This window comes from Macaca mulatta, chromosome 13 (assembly GCF_049350105.2).
Source record: "Macaca mulatta isolate MMU2019108-1 chromosome 13, T2T-MMU8v2.0, whole genome shotgun sequence".
NCBI lineage: Eukaryota > Metazoa > Chordata > Mammalia > Primates > Cercopithecidae > Macaca > Macaca mulatta.
This window is the reverse complement of record NC_133418.1, coordinates 14,707,412-14,723,067: the sequence shown is the minus strand read 5'-3', so window position 1 is coordinate 14,723,067 and position 15,656 is coordinate 14,707,412. Positions and strand designations below refer to the sequence as shown.

Genomic DNA, 15,656 nt, shown 5'->3' with positions numbered 1-15,656 from the left:
TTGGGAACTGACAGTAACTTAATGGTGGTGACGCAGAGTTCATTTGAGAGCTGTGTGCTGTTGGTAGTCATTTGTGAATGACAAGGCTCAGCATTGGGGCATTGCGGAAGAGGTCTCATGGGAGTTCATAAACATTTTTCTCAGTATGACGTTTAGGATACTTTCTTCAAGCCATCCTGAGAATGGTCATGGGCTTTCTACCTGTCATTAAATTTAAAGGTGAAATCTTTAGTTTTGTTTAACTTCGTTTTGTTTTTAAAGAAAGGTGCTCTAAATCTCTGATGATTAGTAACGTGGGAAGTTTGATAGACGTTGAATTTAATTGAGGAGGCCTCAAACAGCACTTAAAGACTCTATTCTTCCCTAATCCTGTCCCCGTTCTGCCTGCCTGCAGTATCTACTCCCCACATACCCCATTCTGAACCATGTAAGAGCTATTATTGTATATGTCCAAACATTGACATCTACCTAGTTCTTTTTTGCAAAGTATGAAGAAATTTATTCTTCAAGTGTTTGTGTATTGCTAAGTACTATTATTAACTCTTAGGAAAATTGATGTGTAGATGGAATGAAATTTAATACTAATAATTTTCACTATTATATGACAGAGTCTGAATCTAAACTCAAATTTATGTGTAACAACAGCCTTAAAGAAAATTAAAAAGCAAAGTATGCATATGCTAAATGAATTGATCATGCTGTCTGAAAAATATTAAAGAATATTCTACATCTTTGACACCATAAATCTCCTTGTCTACCTTTCACATAACGCAATGAGTTTTATTTTTATTACTAGTTTTTTTTTTTTTTGGACAGGATGTCACTCTGTCACTCAGGCTGGAGTGCAGTGGCACAATCATGGCTCACTGCAGCCTCAACCTCTGGACTGAAGTGATCCTGCCACCTCAGCCTCTTAAGTAGCTGGCACCAAAGGCACAAGCCACCATGCCTGGCTGATATTTTTGTATTTTATTTTATTTTTTTTTTGTAGAGACAGGGTTTCACCATGTTGACCAGGCTGGTCTCAAACTCCTCGGTTCAAGTGATCCACCTGCCTTGACCTCCCAAAGTACTGGGATTACAGGCGTGAGCCACTGCACGCCTTACTCCGTAGTGAGTTTTAAATTAATTTTTTCATTGTTTTTTGGAAGATGCCTCCATACCAATTCCATATCAGTGGCTGCAGCTGGCTGCCACTTAAACACTCAGGGTAGATTCTACTGTTACTTTAATTTTAGGATGCTCCAAGCCATGGTTCATAGTTTCAGGCAGGCACAAGTTCATGAGACTACAAAACAAGATGGAGAAATCATTGTTGCTAAATCTGTATCCAATAGGCAAAGATCAGGAAGAACTGTGCAGAAAACTCAGGTCAAACACCCACTCTCATAGCATCTATTGGCTTTCAATTTGGACTGCCATGAGCTAACTGACAAATCCCTCTATTTCTGAAGCTGAAGAAGTTCTTTTTAAATATAGAGTACTTATATAAGAAAATACTAAAAGTGTACCTATTTACATATATTGAAAGCATAACTATTTGCATAGTCTGTGACAAAATCTATATTGTATATTTAGCAGATAACATGATTTAAGATATAACGGTTAACTAGCAGCAAGAGTAAAATTTGTCTCTGGAAAAACAATCAGATTCAAGCATCTGATAGCTCTCTGAGTCCAAGAGGATAGCAAGGATGTATAGGGAAACTCCCCAGAGTTACTTGGATTTGGTAGCAGTTCAAATCTAGATTAGCTGTCAACATACAGAATGTCTTCCTGCCTATGAGACAACTTAGGGATTCCTCAGCAGTTCTCAAAAAATGTGTGTTCGAACAACCTTTTCTTTAAAGCAGGAGACGAGACCAGCACTGGTCCAGGAACGTGTCTTAATGCTCTGCAACTAGATTACTGTAGAAACTGGAAGGATTTACACACCTTACAGCAATTTCCCATAGCCATGGCATCCAAATAGGTGATCATTTTTCTCATAATTCCTCATTATGGTGTTTTACAAAAGCATTGGTCTGTGATAGTTTGGAGATTTTCTCTAACTGGCCTTTCACCTAAAGGGAATGCTTGTTAAAAATTCAGATTCCTGGACCCCAGCACAAACCAATGGAACCTGAATTTCTGGAAATGAAGACAAGTCCCAGGAACCTGCATTTGATCAAGCTGCCTGTGTCGTTCTTTTCTATGCTGAACTTTGAGGACTACTGCTTTATGGGGAGGACCAACTGCATGGCTAACATACTCCCCTAAGTATAAGATTGGCTTTTGAAAACCATCCAGTTTAAAAGCCAGAGTTGCAAAGGTCACAACTCCAACACAATTGACTCCAGTCCTTATGGATGCCATTGTGTTATTAGCTCATAGAAATGCCCAAGTAGCAAAGAATTGTGGTTTCTGGGTACAGTTCCACTGCTAGGTTATACAGTGACTTTGTGCAAAAGACACCCTTGGAGCCACCTCCCTGCCATGTGCAAGGAAAGTGTTGTAATAAATATATTGATTAATGATGCCCATGATGAAGTCTACCTCCTTCAATGTGGTTCCTTGTGCAGAGCTGGCAAAGCAGATGTCACACCCAGGTGAGAGGGAGCCCCCGATGCTGGGCAATGCACAGCAACTTGGTCTGTAGCCCCTGATTAGAAAGCATGAAGCTGTCCTCAGCTCCACAGACACAGGCTCTGGGAAAACTTCAGCCACCAGAGAACATTCACACCAGAGCGTTTCTTGTTTGTTTAGGTTTGTCTGTGGGTTGTTTTGTTTTGTTTTGAGACGGAGTCACACTCTGTCGCCCAGGCTGGAGTGCAGTGGTGCAGTCTTGGCTCACTGCATCCTCCACCTCCCAGGCTCAAGTGATTCTCCTGCCTCAGCCTCTCAAGTAGCTAAGAATACAAGCGCATGCCACCATGCCCAGCTAGTTTTTTGTATTTTTAGTAGAGATGGGATTTCACCACGTCGGCAAGTGACTGGAAATAAAAGAATTTAATTCTCCATGGGCAGATGTCATTCACCATGTGAATTCCTTGTATATGATTTTATGCAGGGGAGAAAAAATGTTTGAGAGCAGTCATTACTAATCAGGAGGCAAACTTTTGACCATCTGCATTCATGTTTCTCCATGGGTGCAGGCACTCCGAGCATCTGGGGGGTGCTGCTTCCTTCTTCTCAATTGGTGCCACCTGAATGCCTGAATCACATGCTTTGGGCTAACCTAAGGGAGCGGCAGCGGCCAGGCAGCCGTGGAAGAAGGAAGGAAAGTGGTAGAAGGACCTGGGAGAAAAGAGGAATTGATCCAGTAACCTGAGGTTCTGACCATCGCTCTTGAGAGCAACTTGACTGCATAGAATTTGAACTGCATAATCCCCTTCTCTTTGTTAAGAGTGTGTTTTACTCTCAACTATGATACCGTATCATGACTCTGACATCTTCTATGCAAGCTATCCTTGCTGTCTCTGGAGCAGTATCCCTTCTCCTGTTTCCTTCTACCAGGCAGCCCCTTGAGCTTCACACTTCTCCACCTTTGGGCAGCCTTTCTGGATCCCCTCAGCAAAATTAGGCCCCTTCTCTCTTCTCTCCCAGTGTCCCTTATACAGGACTCCTCTGATATGAGATTTTTGTGTTGCACACATGGTTGATTAATTAGGGAATATTACTGTCATCTTCAGATAAATATTGGCTATATAACAAGAATAACTGCTGCTTTATGTTTTTTATAACAAGGGATATCCCTTTCAGAAAACAGATAAGCATGTTTTTTTTTTAACTTTCAAGTTAATAGTGGCACTGATGGTGTTGAGAAAAGAAAGAAAGCCATTAGTCTAGATCAAGAATAAAATGTACTCAGGCTGGGCGCGGTGGCTCGCGCCTGTAATCCCAGCACTTTGAGAGGCCGAGGTGGGCGGATCACAAGGTCAGGAGATCGACACCATCCTGGCTAAAACGGTGAAATCCTGTCTCTATTAAAAATACAAAAAATTAGCCAGGCGTGGTGGTGGGCACCTGTAGTCCTAGCTACTCAGGAGGCTGAGGGAAGAGAATGGCGTGAATCTGGGAGGTGGAGCTTGCAGTGAGCGGAGATCGCGCCACTGCACTCCAGCCTGGGTGACACAGTGAGACTCTGTCTCAAAAAAAAGAAAAAAAAGAAAAAAATGTACTCAGTGATGATTAGCTGTTATAGCTGTTTATTTGAAACATGAAAAAATTAAACCTTTAACAGTGATAGTGTAGTGAGAAAAATAATTTTGTTAATATGAATCTTAAACTCTGTGTCCCTCTAACTCCATTTCTTTCCATTCAGAGAACTATAGTATTTTATAAGAGCTGGTCCATTGTACAGTTTTATGTTACAACTTTTCGAACAACTGTATTATAGTCAATTTATAATCAAGCAACTATTTTATAATTTAGTTTTTATGGCATTTGTTTCTTTGGAACGTAACAGTCCCACCAGATGGGACTGTTGCAAACCAGATGGGACATGTGTGTAGAACGTGATATAGGAGACTCTGATTTGGGGGTTGCAAATCTGTCGTTCACTAGAGTGTGGTTCCCTTAAGTTCACTGACTTCTTTTCATCTCTCCTTACCAGGCCCACAGTGATAAACTGAATGAGTGAATAGATATATATATATATAATATTACATTTTAATATGCACCCATACTCCATGAACTGCATACACACCACTTAATGGAAGTTATAAACATTGCAAATGTAACAATAACAAAAAAGTGAATGCAAAGCAAGTGTCTCTTGCCATGGTCATACCCCATCACCACCACCTCCCCCTACAAAAAAAATCATCCCTCTCGTGGAGTTGTTCATTAGGTTCTAATTTTTCGTTTTCATGTCAGGAATCCTCATCATGATGTCCATGTGCAGAGAGGTGCACGTGTACGAATACATCCCGTCCGTGCGGCAGACGGAGCTGTGCCACTACCACGAGCTGTACTACGACGCAGCCTGCACCCTCGGGGCGTACCACCCGCTGCTCTATGAGAAGCTTCTGGTGCAGCGCCTAAACACAGGCACGCAGGGGGATTTGCATCGCAAGGGCAAGGTGGTTCTGCCCGGCTTCCAGACGGTGCACTGCCCTGCACCGAGTCCAGTCATTCCACACTCTTAAAAAGGGTTTCTTGGGAATCAATGTGCAATAAGGTACTACTGTTGTACTCAAAGTCACAAAAGAATACTTGAAGATAGATTTTAGACAATGTAGGTTTGAGTCTTTAAACTGTAATTTAGTGGTGGTCATGAGAATTCTTCACTTTCTAAGCCATTGAGTATTTATTACTGCTTTGAATATAGAAACGGATTTTTTAAAAAGTAGGGCACAAGAAAGATGCAAAACAAAGGCTAGCTAGAAAGAAAACGTGTATGACCATGGGTATGGTACCTCCAGAAATGTTAACAACTTATTCTTCTGCCATGAGTACCCCTCATCAGGGTTGGTTTCAGTAATAGGTTTTGGTGATGCTCCTGGCCACATGAAGTGGTTTATATTTGGAAACATCCAAGTTGAGGGACATCATTTACAGCATCAAGTGTATCACTGATACATGCCTTCATCATTAAATAGCCTACGTTTTATGACAAACACTGAAATTATCACTCAGATGTGTTTAACAGCAAAAATTCCCAGCACATCCTGGTAAATGCTTGTGTTTCCAACCGTTGCATTCTTCATCTCTGCTTCCCATTGCCCACTGAATGCTTTGCTTTCTGTGCGTCAAGACGGAGTTCTAAAACCAGAAAACATCCACCTTGAAAGGTCCAAGAAAAAGCCACATTCCATATAGCACCACAGAGGAGGCCCTTTGTTTCCCTGCAGAATTTCAACCAGGAGCATTAGTGTCACATCCACCAGGAGGCACATCACTGGCAAGTAACACAGAATCACGGGGCTGCAGGTGCCCCTGGACACTCCCCGGTTCCGGCTGTTCTGCCTTGTACCTCCTCACCTGCAGATATACCCCACAGCTTTTGCATAGTCAGTGACACACCTGACAATTGGCACAGCCATGCTGGGGAAGACAGGAGACACCTCGCTCCTTCCAAACTAGAAGGAAAGATTTCGGAGCCGTCACTCTGTGCTTCTAGGGATGCACGCCTGTCTTTATTGTATGAGTTTCTGGCAGGTTTCATCAGCCAGGGGGAGCTCAACAGTGATGAGCACTGAATCTTCACTAAATCTTCCTACAGACATTTAGGAATCCAATCCTTGCTTTCGCAGATATGTTTTATGTCAGCAGCATGACAAAGCCATATAATTAAATCATTTATGCGAAAGCATTGCTTATTAACAAGGAAAATATCTAGATGCTTCAGAGGGAAAGGCACCTAGAGGGAAATTTTCATCCCAATATGTTAGCTATATTCAGGGTTGATTTTTTTTTTTTTTATCTCAACTGTCACTGATACATGGAACATTTTCTGCCAAGAATATAGTGAAACAGAAACATTTTGTAATACCTTAATTAAACATGCTATGATTTCAATGTATAACCAAAACGTATCTCCATGGTACAGTTAAGACTTGTTGCAGTGACAATAGCAGCTTAATTAAAGGCATTCTCCCTTGAAAAGTGTATGAATGTCAGGAGAGTTTAGTGGAAAAGTTTTCCTTGTTTCAGGATTGGTTTCTAGACTGTTCTCGGGACTATTTTCTTGAGCAAGAACGGCTTACAGAGACTGGCGGCTTCTGTTTGGTTAGTCTATTCAGCAGATATGGAGCTGAATAACAAGACATCTCCTATAGCTTATTATAATAGTGAAGGAAAAATTGGAAAGTCTTAATCACAACAATATCCAATAAAAGCCCATTTTGAGAGTTTTGTTATTAAGTCTATGAGAAGGGATAGATAACTTTGTCCTATGTATTAACTTATGTCTAAATAGACATGGTTAAGCCATGTTCCTTTCTAATTTATTTTTCTTTTTTTTTTTTGAAACGGAGTCTCGTTGTGTCACCCAGGCTGGAGTGCAGTGGTGCCATCTTGGCTCACTGCCAGCTCCACCTCCTGGGTTCACACCATTCTTCTGCCTCAGCCTGCCAAGTAGCTGGGACTACAGGCGCCCGCCACCATGCCTGGCTACTTTTTTGTATTTTTAGTAGAGACAGGGTTTCACCGTGTTAGCCACGATGGTCTCGATCTCCTGACCTTGTGATCTGCCTGTCTTGGCCTCCCAAAGTGCTGGGATTACAGGCGTGAGCCACCCGTGCCCGGCCGTTCCTTTCTAATTTCTTGAAAGAACTTGGTCTCGTCCTTATGTTTACATGTGTGTAATCAGTTCAGCAACTCTGGAATGTGGGTGAGGTGGCTCTGGTGGGTGAATATTACTCCCTACAATCCTTGGATCTTTCTAGATCTTCCCGGCCATTAAATGCCCCTGACTATTGAAGCTCCTTTTATAGTTTTGCGAGTGGATTTACTTGTAGGCATCCTCACTATCCAGCACAATCCCCCTTGGCTGACATGAGAACTTGGTTAGAGGAGAATTTATGGGGGTCAGTGTAAGTATTCAAGTTCAAAAGCCTCAGAACCCCACACTTAAAAGATTTTTAAATAGAATTTTGTTGTAATCACTGTACTTTTAAAATAGTACTTTCAGTTTCACTGAGGTTACAAGAAAGACTGAAGAGTACGACGGAAATTTAATTACAATTTTTGCTTTTATTATAGCCTTAAAGACTCTTGGGAATCAGGGTCTGTTCAACAGTCAGTAAATGTAATACACATATTAATATAGTATTGACTGGGCATTCTTCTATAAAAGTTTAAGTTATTTAACTTCTAAAAAATGTTAGGCAGTTATAGTTAACGTGATGACTACTTCTAGTATTAGCCAAATGGGTCCTAAATGGCAGTATTTTGCCAGACATTGACTAAATCTTTACATGCCTAAATCCTTACATTTACTGAATTCCAGTAAACACACAGTTCTTCTGTGGAGTAGTTAACAATAAGTGGCAGCTCACTGAATTTCTCCCAGGTTCTGTCTCTTCCAAAATCCTCCATCCTCTCTTATGAAGGGAAGCTGGTAAAAAATCCTCTTGGTGCAAGCCAAAGCTGTTAAGGATTCCTTTTTGCACTCTCCGGACCAACAAATATTCTTTTGTATTTCAAGATAATTTCACCCGTTGTTGTTGTAATCACAAAGAAATAAATTTTGACCAGCAGTGACAATTCAACCACATCTAGACTCTCCCTAACTTATTTCTCCAGCCCGTCACACCAAGCAGGCAGGTAACCTTTAACAGACCTGGTGTTCTCATGGAATACCAATGATCGTCCCAGGGAGCTGACCTTTCCCACTACGTCCTTGTAGAGCTGCTCCTACAGAGAACTTTGTGCTCAGGACCAAAGGATGGTCAATTAAAAGTTGCATGTCAGCATCAGGCTTGTGCATTAAAATGGGCAAGGGGGGCTTTTATACATCTTTGAATGACCAGGTATTTCCTTGTCTGCCTGACGGCAGAGCTTTGAGGAACAGCACTTCCCGTGTGTCTGGTCCTCTTGGTCTCTCAGCTAGACACTTAATCAACCCCGGACTCTCCAGTAGTCCTCAGTCATTGTAGCCATAGCATCTGCACAAAAAGAAGTGCTAAAATAATCATTCGCATTTTCAAAATTAGGAAATCAAAGTAGCTGAGTCACTCTCTTACATGTGTATGAGCCAGGTCATTCTGCTGGGACGGATCATACTTATGCTGCTGATTGACTCTTCTAAGCAGTAACACATCTCCTGCATTAATTAGGTAGATCCCGTTTGGGTGCATTAAGTGCGATCAGTCTTAGATGAGTGCCAGTATGTGATAGAAGAATTTCATACACACAAATGCCATGATTCAAGTTCTCTCTCCAATTTTTCTTATCGATCAACACGCAGTACATGTGGTCAGTTACCTGGTTGAATTTCTGCTTAGCTGTGGTAAGAGACAGAGAAAGGGAGTGAGGTGGGATCAGGGGAATTATCAGAGAGACATGAGTGAACCTATTGGCCAGGTAGCTTCCAAGTCTGTTCTATTGTATTGTCTGTTTCGATTTCTGACTTTCTGATAGTTTAGAACTCTTACCCAGTGGTTACGTGACTGATCAAGGCAACTCTATCTGGAAATTAATTGTTTAGGTAAAATGTTCCTGAGTTTCAACTTGTCTTTTATACTCTGGATATTCTCATTGTGAGATTATTATGCATGTTTGTGTCACATGGGCATTATTTACACACTTGATAAATGAAAGGTATTTCTCTGTCGGTTCAAGGAAATAAAATGTAAGTTCTTGTTTTATTAAATGAATGAAGCCTTTTGGTTAAAAAAAAGTAATCTAACATGTTTCTGTTCAAACTTGAGCTAATGAAATTTAAAGGAGTAAAGACAATGATCTAGTTCTTAGTATAAAAAGCATACATGTAGTAGATATAGTTATATAATTGTGTATATACATATCTACAAACATGGTTGGTTTCATATTGCTTTTTCATCAATGTTTTTGACTGAAACCTTTACTATAAATTTTATTTTAATTATGTAACCACTAATATTTTAAGAGAAGGAAACAAATGTTATATGTCCTTCTGTTAAAAAAAAAAATTCAGTCCTCCGCCAACCGCTTCCCACACACTCATACTCTGCACATCTTGGATACGTTAAAATGGTCTGACAGAATTATTTAAAAGGCACTATGTAGGTAGAACACTACCTTAATATTGTATCCTAGTCAGAAGCCTGATTTAACACTGAACTTTGAAGGGAAGCTTAGCTATAGCTCATGGCTTTCAAAGACTAGAAGAAACATTTACTGGTTCTATGGAAAATAGTCTTCTTGCTAGGTAGATTTGAAACAAATTGCACTGGGAGTGTTAAAATCTAACATTTATAACAAATCCTGTTTTACTCTAGATGAAATACTTAGTTCTTCCAGTGGAAACCAGTGAACTTTTTTAACAGCTTTGGGAATTCTTTTGTATAATAATTTTTAAAATGAAATGTGTACTCTTCAAACTAATTAAGGCTTGAAGTTTTCCAGGAGTCACATTTTAAAAGTGTTTGTACACATTTTAACACTTTGATATTTTCTATTTTGGTTTTGTATATTTTTATGTATACACAATGTACAGACTTTTTTCTTGTAAATAAAACATGTTTTCATTTGTCTAGAAGTTTCTTGTTTTAATTCATAGAAGTTACACATACAAATGAGCAAGTGGCAAAGTAACAATCCATCCCTAGGAAAACAAATGGTAAAGCTGAAATCTAATTAGAAGACTGAGTGGCAACAGAAGGAACAGCAGCAGGCCTTCAGCCATGAATATGGACGCAGCCTGGGCCTGAAACCACAGGTGGGCGAGTTTTTTTCTTCCAGGGATTAATTGCCACATGCAGGAGAATGAAAGTGGTGAAATCAAGTGGAAAAGGCATATTGAGGCTAAGAAATCTTGATGTTGACTTAATAAGCCAGAATTTTGATGAATGCATGGCTTTGGGAGACTTTTCCTCGGCTTGACAGGGCATTCAGTCTTGGAAAACATAAATAAGTTATTTGAGGAAAGTCTAAAGACAGCTGAGTCACCTGCAACCCACCACAATGTCAAATTAGCCTTGATATTTTCACACTTGTGACGTGAAGGGAAAATCAGTTAATTAGGCTCCTGGAAAGAAATTCTCGGTCATTTGCGCTTTCTGTTTAGAATGTGAGGAAATCCTCCAATCAAGGAAGTCTTTGGGGTTTTTGGTGTGAGGACAGTGTGAGCAGGTAGGAAATTCAGAGTCTTCCATCACCTCAAACAGCTGTGCTGAATCAGAGACAACTCCCACCACCTTCGTGCTGTTGTCATATTTCGTTCCCCACAAGATGACCACTTTCTTCCAGGTAATTAAAAGGTAGACCTGGCTACACCAGCCCTGATCGGGAAGGGCTGGAGTAGATCACTGGAAGAATACTATTCCATGTTCTCGGAGAAGCCAGGCATGTGCAAACCCCAGGGACTTTGAGGGGCACATACAGGAGACTTGGTGTCAGCGCTAGATGCTGCTGGGAGGATTCAGAGGAAGAGAAAGGAATTGTATAAGATAAGTTGCACTCACAGACGGCAGGAGCTAGGGGAAGGAGGTGAAGTGAACAGCAGGATAGAGAGAGGCGGCTAAAGTGAGAGGGAGTGAAAAGTAAGTCCAGGGGTCCCAGATGCCATTTGCATATCAAAATCAACGACTCAGAAACAGAACTACCTCACAACCAAAGGCATACCCAGGCAACCCCACTGAATGCACTGAAGCGCTGTGTTCAAGACACGCTGGTGCACACAGCATGGCAGGGAGAAGGCCCTCCTGCACTAGATCTCTGCAAGCCCCTCATTGCCTAGAGCAGGGGCTGGCCCACAACCTACTTTTGTAAATAAAGTTTTATTGGAACACAGCCACACTCATTCATTCACATGTCTATGGTTGCTTTCACCCTACAAGGGTAGAGTTGAGTTGCAACAGAGACTCTGCAGCCACCATGCCAACCTGGCCCTTTACAGAAATAGTTTGCTGACCTCTGATCGTGAATACAATCTGTAGAAAACTCTAGGCTGGTCTTTTGGTAGATGATGTACATGTAATCATCATAAGACCACCTTCTAAAATAGGTATTATGTTAGCCCAAGAAAGTTGAAGTCAGAGCGGTTAGGTGTCAGCCTCTGACACACAGCCAGGAAATGACAGAGCCAGGCATGCAATCTCTGACTGGCTTCAAAGCCTTTGGTGAGAAGCATTGTGTTAGTCTTCTAACAGCAGCCTTGCCCTGGGATGCTGCCCTAACACTCAAAAATTCTACAGAGGATCATTGTACTTTGAATATTGTGAGAAACTGTGCTTTCAAATTTATGGAGACTAACATTGGGCTTTTCCAGAGGCTTTTCCAGTCCTCTAAATCCCCAGAGCCCCGGAATCTTTCTGAACTGTATGAGTCAGTCAAGTACAATTATTTTGTTATAAGAAGGCAGCCTCTATGATTGTCACAGCCCAATGTAAAGAGTGCCTCTGATGTGGTGTAGAGAACGCAGCCAGGAAAGATTGACATTCCACAAACTCTATGCCCAGCCACTCTCCTAGCTCAATTGTATCATGCTGGAGAAACAGGCAGTACTTAAGAATGAGGAACCCCCTGAGAAACTGATCAGAAAAGTCAAGCAAAAGAAAAATCAATGACTTTGGAAAATATGTCTTCTCTTGTCATTGCTGGCTTACTGTCCCAAGGATGGGGAAAAAAAGGTGATAGAAACAACAACATGCTCTTTAGTTTTTAAAACAATGCTGGCATGAAGAGGTTAAAGAGGGTGTGGGAGAGCCGAGGTGGGTGCTAGAAAACCTAGAAGAAGGCATCCAGGGACCTTGGCCACCCATGTGGGCCCAAGTAGAGGAAGAGCCAGCTGTGATGGTGACTCACGGAACTCATTTTAGGAATATTGTGCAAGTAATTGCATTCTCGGACGACTTTCTTCTAAAAACTACATAGTAGGTATGTGTGAGAAACAAATATTTTTCCCTAACTAAATTTATTTCTTACCTTGAACCCCTTTTCAATGCAAGGTAAAAACTACCCTATTTCATCTAATCTAAGACATCGCAAAGTATAAAATGCACCATTCTTTTGCACTCCAGTACAAAGAAAAACGTAATCAAACTAGAACACGAGTCTCCTGTCCCACTTAGGTGTGTGCTGTGAAGCACAGTAGCCATGAGCCACATGTGAATTTGGCGTAGTTGAAATGTGGCCAGTCCTGAATTGAGGTGTGAAGTGGAAAATACAGGCTGGACTTCCAAGACTTAGTATGAAAAGGTGAATGTAAAATACCTCAATAACTTTGTTATATTGAGTACATGTTGAACTGATATTTTCCATATATTTCTTCAAATAAAAACACGTTACTAAGATTAATTTTGATGTTCCTTTTTATATCTTTGAACATGCTTACTAGAAGATTTAAAATTGTCTGCTCACATTGTATTTCCAGCAAACAATAGTAGCTTCGAACTTCCATATTTGTTGAAAAACCATTTTAGACTTATTTAGGCATAGATTTTTCATTACATATCACCAAGGGTTACAAAGGAAAGCACAATATGTGTGAAACTAATGATTTAAATTTTTCCTAAAACATTTATACTTACAGTAGTTCTCTTCTGAATCACTTTTTGAAGAAGTCATTAATTACTATGCTTTCTTCCTTTTTCTCTTTCTTTTTTTTTTTTTTTTTTTTTCAGACACAGTTTTCACTCTTTTTGCCCAGGCTGGAGGGCAGTGGTGCAATCTTGGCACAGTACAACTTCTGCCTCCTGGGTCCACGTGATTCTCCTGCCTCAGCCTCCTGAGTAGCTAGGATTACAGGCTTGTGCCACCATGCCTGGTTAATTTTGTATTTTTAGTAGAAACAGGGTTTCATCATGTTGGTCCGGCTGGTCTTGAACTCCTGACCTCAAGTGATCCACCTACCTCAGCCTCCCAAAGTGCTGGGAATACAGGCACGAGACACCGTGCGCAGCCAATTGCTATGATTTTTTTTCTATCCCAAATTGTCTTCTGCACCATCAGAAGCAATGACAATGCACTACTTTTAAAGAGCACTCCATGACTGTTTCCAGAATTTTCTTCTAAGCTACTGATACATTCTGTAATTATAACCATCAGTATGCCTGAAGATCAACAAAGCAAATTTCTGAGCTAAGAATGATAATTTATTCCTCGAATTTACAGTTTTTCTTCATTTGTGACTTAATAGTTTTGTCATTTCCTGGCATCATTAGCAGACAACAGTAGGGGCCAACGGCTTAAGAGAAAAATATGGATGGTATACTTTACATTGAGAAAAATTTAGCAATTATCGTAGTTTTTACACCTGCAAATTAGGAAATGATTACTATATTAATAAAGCAAGTTGTTGTTGTAACAACTCCCAAGTATAAAATTTGGGTTGTGCATCCATGATAGTTCAATAGAGTGCTTGGTCAACATCCTTCCACATGGGGAATGCAGATACAGGTTTCTACACCTTGAGGCTCTTCCCCCTGCCTGAAGGCTGCAGCGCCCCCCATTGCAGCCTCTGCATGAGCCACCAGATGGGGAGAGAGCTGCAGGACCGCTTGGACACTTCCAGGCCTAGCCTGGGATGATATGCAGGACTTCTGCCCACTGTGCTGAAATCAATCACATGCTAGTTATGTGACCTTGTATATTACCTGATTTGGAAGATGATGTTGAATAGTTAAGAGCTAATATTTATTAAGCACTTCATTCTGCCTAATGTCCTACCGTATCATACCACATGAAAGAATGTATTTAGTCTTATAGACAAAATACTATTGATTCTGCATTTGACAAATGAGAAAACTGAGACATGGAGAAATAACCTAGGTTACAGAGCTGGTAAGGGGCAGAGCCAATCCGGGTAGCTGGCTCCATAGCCCTTGATCCCTTTGTTATGCTATTACTGTGTTATCGACTGTTAAAAGGAGCCTGCCACAAAGCCTTATTAGCCACCAGACATACTAAACAGCCATACTTAATGGACAGTATGAGAGACAAATAATTAGTATTTAAAATTTAGCCTCTGTCTGCCTTCCCTAAGGAAAATAAGCCTGGAAAGTAGAAAATAACATACATGTTGAGACTGAACACCCACTATGTAGCAGATGCTGCACCAACATTGCCTCATTAATTCTCACAACATCCTTGGAAGATAGATATCATCACCCCCATTTGATATACAAAGAAATAGAGGCTCTAGGAGGCTCTCTTCCTTGATCAAGGTCACTGTGGCAGGGCAGGATATCAGCCTAGGTCCTTTTGCTCAAAGTCTCTAATATGTTCACCCCCACTTCTTTGCGTAAGGAACAAAGCAAATGCAGGTATAAAGATGGGGGCTTGCCTGTGTCAGAAACATGGGGACATCCACCGTGAATGGGATTTCCAAGAAGATTGTCTTAGACTTTAGCTCTTTTATGTCTTAACTCAGTGAAAACATCATAGAATGACTGCAACAAAGCCTTGGGGAGTTCCATGCGGCCATGAAAACCATGTCTTCAAACAAAAGTGCATGACGTGGGAACTAATATGATGTAATGTTAAGGGAAACAAGTATGATAGAAAACTATCTATATCGTAATCTCTTTATTATTCATATAGACACACATATTTCTTATAAATTTACACACAGATATATGTATATGAGTCATACCTATATACTTCTATGACTTAAAAATCTTTAAAGATGGCCAGGTGCAGTGGCTCATGTCTGTAATCCCAGCACTTTGGGAGGCCAAGACAGGCAGATCACCTGAGGTCAGGAGTTTGAGACCAACCTGGTCAACATAGTGAAACCCATCTCTATTAAAAATACAAACATTAGCCAGGCATGGTGGTGGGCACCTGTAGTCCCAGCTACTTGGGAGGCTGAGGCAGGAAAATAGCTTGAACCTGGGATGTGGAGGTTGCAGTGAGCCGAGCTCAGGCCACTGCACTCCAGCCTGGGCGACAGAGCTAGACTCCGTCTCAAAACAAACAAACAAAAAACCAAAATCTTTAAAGATGTCAAAATACAACAATAGTTATTATCTTTGGGCAGTGGGGAAAAGGGTAGTTTCTATCTTGTCCTAATATCTTATATCACACGC

The 15,656-nt window shown here is 40.9% G+C and overlaps 1 protein-coding gene across 3 annotated transcripts in view; it reads left to right on the top strand.

The window, feature by feature from the left end:
* Positions 1-10,165, top strand: part of ST6GAL2 (ST6 beta-galactoside alpha-2,6-sialyltransferase 2) — an 85,667-nt gene extending 75,502 nt beyond the window's left edge. For all 3 annotated transcript variants that reach the window (XM_077960243.1, XM_015113064.3, XM_015113063.3), the window contains exon 6: positions 4,858-10,165. In XM_077960243.1, the coding sequence (XP_077816369.1) occupies positions 4,858-5,129 (272 nt within the window). In that variant the 3' untranslated portion in view covers positions 5,130-10,165. The remainder of the gene's footprint in view (positions 1-4,857) is intronic.
* The last annotated feature ends 5,491 nt before the right edge of the window (positions 10,166-15,656 follow it).